The 6,555-nt window shown below is 39.7% G+C and overlaps 1 protein-coding gene across 1 annotated transcript in view; it reads left to right on the top strand.

Annotated features, from left to right (window-relative positions):
- Positions 1-6,555, top strand: part of ITGA2 (integrin, alpha 2 (CD49B, alpha 2 subunit of VLA-2 receptor)) — a 51,687-nt gene that overhangs the window by 24,532 nt on the left and 20,600 nt on the right. Inside the window, exons 12-15 of the mRNA XM_009326958.1 lie at positions 1,443-1,588; positions 2,305-2,448; positions 5,175-5,378; positions 6,168-6,304. Of these exons, the coding sequence (XP_009325233.1) occupies positions 1,443-1,588; positions 2,305-2,448; positions 5,175-5,378; positions 6,168-6,304 (631 nt within the window). The remainder of the gene's footprint in view (positions 1-1,442; positions 1,589-2,304; positions 2,449-5,174; positions 5,379-6,167; positions 6,305-6,555) is intronic.

Raw genomic sequence — 6,555 nt, 5'->3', positions numbered from 1 at the left:
GGGAAGTGGTTGAGTCACCATCCCTGGAAGTATTTAAAAGACAGGTAGATGAGGCGCTTAGGGACATGGTTTAGTAGGCATGGTGGTGTTGGGTTGACGGTTGGACTCGATGATCTTGGAGGTCTCTTCCAACCTTAATGATTCTATGATTCTATAATGAATAAATCTAAATCTAACCTAATAAGCAGTAGCTCTTTTGCATGTGTGACCTCTTCAGACTTTCTATTCTTCCCTTTTCTAGAATAATTCTTAAAAGGTCAGGTCATTTCCTTTCAGCACTTCTCCCCAAGGCACTTTCTAGAGTACTGGCCTTAATCTTTTTGGAGCAAACAATGTTGTTGCCTTTACTGTCCCTTCATTTCCTTTCCACCTTCTTCCATCCCCCACTAAGAGCTACAGAGAGCTAAAGGGCTGCTAGGACATCACAGCTTGCTAGATTGGCCCCCATTCTGCACTGCACCCTCTCACTTCAAATGGCTGTATGGTGTATTAATTAGGAATGTGTGGCGTTAACTTGCAGAATAAAATCTTGTTTTGTTGTTGCTTGTTGAACTTCTAGTCTCCAATGATGTTCTCTCCCTAGAAAAACAGTGACTGAACACAAATCTGAATTAGACTGGTATATGTAATGATCAAGGCATAATCCTTTTAGACTGTGCTCCTCACATTGTCCTGCAGCTTGCTAAAGACCTGCATATTCTGCCCAATCACTGGGATTTTGTTATTCAGTTTAAACTATAGTCTTTTTAAAGGATGATTTTGTTTTCTTCTGTTAAAATAAATTTGCTGTAATTAAACCACAGAAATGTAAAATATGTAGTAATGCTAGCTTTATAGTGCTAATACGTGTTTAAAATATTTGCAGGTATTAAAAGATGTTTCTGAAAGCAAATAATGTTAGGATAATGGGAATGAGGATTAAAGCATTCAAAGAAGTTCAATCAACCTAAGCCCTTCAGCTGACAAGCTATTAATATAGCCTGTTGTATTCAGCTGATACACTGGGCTGTGGTTTGGTAAGCTGTGGGAAAATGCACTGCAAGCTTTACAGAAGCTAGGTGTTCCTTCCCAGTTTGAAGGCTGGCCCAAATGTTCATCTCATGTTTCTCTTTATTTCTTCATTCCAAGGATACTCTTTGCACTCTTTTTCCTATCTCCTTCACATGCATGACATTTTTGTGGTCTACGTTTTACTGAATAGGCTGAACTATTGTCCATGCTGTTCTGCAAACCTGCTTCAACTTGATCTGCGTCATTGTTCCCTCCAGAAGACTATAGCAAATTTTATGCATATGTGACAGCTTAACTTCCCATCTGGAAGCATCATTCTCTGCAACTAACGTACCAGATTGACTCATCCTCTGGGTCTTTATGGATAACCAGCTGATGACTTCTAGTTAGTGGTCATTTAACACATGTTAAATGTTGGCTTCTCTCCCCAGGTTATTCTGTTGCTGTTCTCTCAACTCAGAGCTCCATCTATTTTGTTGCTGGCGCACCAAGATCCAACTACACTGGCAGAGTAGTGGTTTATGATGTTGACAGCGATGGTAATATTGCAATTGTGCAGTCCCAGAGAGGCGAGCAGGCACGTATATTTTGGTCATGAACACAGATTTTGCAGGCATCTGTATTTATTGACAACAGCATTAAATTGCAATGCATTTGTTCTGAAAATTCATCTTTCTTGCAATGCATTTAGAATCCACTTGGAACTTTTCTCTGCCACTAGACTATGTCAATGAGGTTAACTGTAACTCTTAAACAGTATTTTAGGAAGTCATCCAATTAGTGCTAAAAGGTAATATACAATGATACATTTATCATTCTGTCAACGCTTCTAATGGGGAGTGAGCTCCACTCTGCCTGAGAAGTTGTGAAGTAGATGACATCAAAAGAGAGATTTGGATGCTCCTCTTCTCAATTTGGAAAAGAGCATCGAGTTTAGATGGTTTTGGTTTTGTTTGTTTGTAAGACAAATCTGAGAGTAAATGAGAGATTGGGTAGTTTCATGTCCACAGTTTAATATTAAAAAATATACCTCCCATAGCTTATTTTCTGTTTGCATTCTTATGGCCAAGTGGTAAAGCCATAGCAGCAGCTACTGGGCAGAAACAGTGGACATATGATAAGGATATGATTCTTCAGACACTGGAGTATGTTATATACTAATTTCATTCCAATGGGCAGTTTCATTCATTAGTATTGGACTATTTCTGGGTGTAAGTTTTTTGAGTCAGGTGCTAAAACGTTATGTTTTACAAAATCCACATACAAACACAACCCTCTTACTACTGATTTCAGATTGGCTCCTACTTTGGCAGTGTGGTGTGTTCAGTGGATGTTAACAGAGATTCTGTGACAGATGTGCTGCTTGTGGGTGCACCAATGTTTATGAATGACCTGAAGAAAGAGGAAGGGAGAGTATACATGTTTTCCATCACAAAGGTAAGAATGGCACTGTAGCAAAGCTGGAATCAGCTTCCTGCCTCTCCTTCCATGATAAGTGCTGATGTTTTCATTTGCTGTTTTTACTGGGTTTTTGCTGGATTTACTGTTGTTCCCTGGACTACGGTTTTACCAAGGAAAAAGCAGTTCAAACTGCAATAGTACTTAGTGGCAGCGTCTGTTCTGTTAAATCAGAGAGTGATCAGAAGAGCGATCCCTGGCCCCACAGCCAACTGGTGCAGCAGTCTTGCTCAAGCCGGCATTGCTTAGGGCTTGCTTCCTCCAAAGCAGACTGGCCACATGCATGCTAAAAAGCCTTTGGCCCTGGATCTTTTCTGGGCCTGTCAGTCACTGTTTAGTGTTACCTTTTTCAAAGTGTTAGAAATATTGCGAGTGATGTTTTTGTAACTAGGAATGGAGCATGTGCTTTTCCCGGGGTGTGGCATAAGGGCAGGGGTAAATGGTGCCATGCCTGCCTGGTTAGAGGACTGGGGATGGAGCCCTTCCCAGTACGATCTCACCCATTCTGCTTTTTAGGAGCGGCTGCAAACTTTCCCCAGAATTGCCTGTGCGTGTAATCTGGGAATAAGCCAGCTGGAACAGACCAAAATGGAGTCAATAAGCAAGTTAGTGGCTAAGCAGTATTAGTGACCAGGGGCCTGCTGCTCTAGGTAGCTCCCTGGCCCTGGTTTTAGGCACTGTACACAAATATAACACAAGGTTGACCATTTCTCTGAAAAACTTAGCTCGAGGCTTTTGCTAATTAATTGCTTGCCATTTGATTTTGGCAAATCTGTTCAACACTGTTGTAGTTTAACCCGGCAGGCAGCTAAACACCACACAGCCGTTTGCTTACTCCCCCCCACCCCAGTGGGACAGGGGAGAGAATTGGAAAAAAAAAAAAGTAAAATCAGTGGGTTGAAATAAAGACAGTTTAATAAGACAGAAAAGGAAAGGAAAATAATAAATAATAATAATAATAATAATAATGATGATAAAAGAATATACAAAATAAGTGATGCACAATGCAATTGCTCACCACCCGCCGACTGATGCCCAGCCAGTCCCCGAGCAGTGGTCACCCCTCCCCCGGCCAGCTTTCCCCCAGTTTATGTACTGAGCATGATGTCATATGGTATGGAATATCCCATTGGCCAGTTTGGGTCAGCTGTCCTGGCTGTGCCCCCTCCCAGCTTCTTGTGCCCCTCCAGCCTTCTCAGTCGGTAGAGCATGGGAAGATGAAAAGTCCTTGGCTAGTGTAAGCATTACCTAGCAACAACTAAAACATTGGTGCATTATCAACTTTGTTCTCATCCTAAATCCAAAACACAGCACTGTACCAGCTACTAGGAAGAAAATTAACTCTATCCCAGCCGAAACTAGGACAAACACCTAACAGTATTCCCAAAACAGTTCTAATAAATGCTCTTCTGCCAGTTTTCTGCATTGTTTTGTAGACTTTCACACTAGATGGTTGCTATTACGTATGTTGTCTCCTTTGTTCAGTGAAGCTATGTCATTTGTCTGATGGTTGACTGACTGTGTTTTTTATTCAGACCTGTGTCAGTGTTTTCAGAATATCTGTATCAACAGTCCTAAAGCCTCTGGCACTTTTGAACAGTCTTTGAATCAATCATTGTATGTCTGGATATGCAAAGTAAATTACCTGCCATCCATCAGAGAAAACAGAACATGGCCTTTTTACTAGGTAAATTGCAATCAAATAAATAGAGAGGAAGGACCATCCTCTTCAGTGGCAGCTAACAGTCAGATCATGCTGGAGCAACAGGAAACTGTACCCTAAGGCATTTTCAAGGTAGATGGCGGTGCTGGAAGTGGTACTGCTGGCAGCTGACATTGGTCTTTGACTGGAATTAGACACGAAATACGGAAGAAAAGAAAAATGAAGGATTTTTCTGTCATGTTTTGAAAACTGAATAAATTGGAAGACTGTCCTTACAACATTTAGTCTTTGTCAAATGTTAGGTTTAAAATTATTTAAAAATTAAGAATAATGAAAGAATGTTTTTTATTTTTTTTAAAGAACCTGGATTTGTGCAACTTTTCCATGTTGCGCAAATAATACTTTTCTAGTCATTTTTAATAAATAACTTGGCTGGTATTTCTAAAATTTTAAGCATAGCGTGATAACTGAGGTTAAAGGCGAGAACAATATTTGCCAGAGAGTTGAAGTTAAGCTAGTGTAAATGTGATTATTTAACTATAAAGATCTCCAATCTTTCTTTCTTCATTGGCACTGGAAAGGTCAGGAGTTTAGCATTTGGACACATGTTTTTTGCATTAGTTTAGTTAGGAAATTCCATTTCTGTTTCAAAGAGTTATGTTCAGTTACATAATTTCTATTCCCTCTGCATAAAAACTAGTAATCCAAAACTGGAAACTGTATTTTTCAATGTATTGTGAAACTTTCAGAACAGTCAGATGAGGACAGTGAGAGCATTTAAAGCTTCATACATATGGTTATATTTGCTGTTAGTGCTTTGCATAGCATCCTTTAATTTTGCTGCGTAATGCTTGCCAAGACTCTGAGACATAATGCAAACTGAATGGGCAATACAATGGGGAAGGAATTCAGGGCTGAGCAGTCCAAGGGGAATGTACTGGAAAACAAAAATAAAAAACAATGCACATAGATACTGCTCCTATGTCTAATCTGGTGCAATGATAGCTGTGTTTTGCTTTTTCTTCTTTTTCCTTTTCTGAAGGGAATTTTGGATCAACAAGAACTCCTGGAAGGTCCACAGGGATCAGAAAACACTCGCTTTGGATCAGCGATCGCAACACTTGCAGACATTGATTTGGATGGCTTTAATGATGTTGTAATAGGTGCACCACTGGAAAACCAAAACTCTGGAGCAATTTACATTTACAATGGATTTCAAAAGACTATACGTACCAAATATTCTCAAGTAATTAACTTTGTTGCATAATGCTGTACTCAATGCCTTTAGAGGAAAACAGAAGGATTTTCTATCTTTTAATTGGCTACTGTTTCCTCCTCTTAAAGGAGTACTGTTATTCTCATGGCTTATTCCAAGTTTCGTGCCTCTCCTTACTCAGCTGTCAGCATGCCCTGGTTGATGTGGTGCTTATAACTGAAACATATAGAGGAAAAGGACTTGCAAGATGCTCCATCTGAGCCTCTTACAATTTTTGGTGCCTGCGTATGAAGTCAGCTAATTTCCTATACATTTTTTGACACCCATTATTCAGGTTTTTAGGGTTGATGTACAGCAATGAAGATCAGATAAATCCCAGCTCTGTAAATTATAAATGTGTAAAGGAAAAGACTTTCAAGGGTCTTTGCATATCCTATATGCTAATATAATGGTAATTTTTATGTCACTTTCCATGCAGACTTTCTGGTTGCACAAAGTATTTGTTAGAAGTCCTGTTAAGCTTCCTATTCTTTGAATTGCTCAATGTGAGATGGAAAAAGTTTCCAGTAAGTACTAGCTGGCATACAGCAGTCAGTTACTTGATCTACTTCCAAGACAGAAAAATCTAGTCCATTGTCTGCTCCAACAGGGGAGGGAAAAGTGCTTAAAAGCATCTGAGAAAACGTCCACAAAAGCATTTTGTTTAAACAATACATTGCATATACAGGGAATATTGGTGAAAATCCATTGCTTAGGCTGCTATCTACAGACTTAAGCATGCTTGTGGCAAACTCAGTAACCAAACTCTTTCTTTCCCAGAAAATTTTAGGATCGGATTCTGCTTTTGGACAACAGCTCCAATTCTTTGGAAGATCAGTAGATGGCCATAGAGACTTAGATGACGATGACATTACTGACGTATCAGTTGGTGCTGATGGAAATGTGGTTCTGCTATGGTTGGTAAACTCTTTTAGAAAGGAAGCACTTAATGATTCAGATGCAAGTTGAGCATTTAGTTAATTAAACAGCAAAACAAACAAACAAACCAAAAAGCTCTTTCATTCCATGTGTTCAGGGCTAACACACTTATTGCCTCATCACTGCTATCATAGCTAGCTGAAAAACAGCATTAGACTAAGCCTCTTTTAAACATGTATCATCAAACCATCGAAAGCCAAGGCAGCGTGGGGGGCAGAGCCAGGGCACG

Source organism: Pygoscelis adeliae, unplaced genomic scaffold, assembly GCF_000699105.1.
Source record: "Pygoscelis adeliae isolate BGI_AS28 unplaced genomic scaffold, ASM69910v1 Scaffold116, whole genome shotgun sequence".
Classification (NCBI taxonomy): Eukaryota; Metazoa; Chordata; class Aves; order Sphenisciformes; family Spheniscidae; genus Pygoscelis; species Pygoscelis adeliae.
This window is presented reverse-complemented; position numbering and strand designations above follow the sequence as displayed.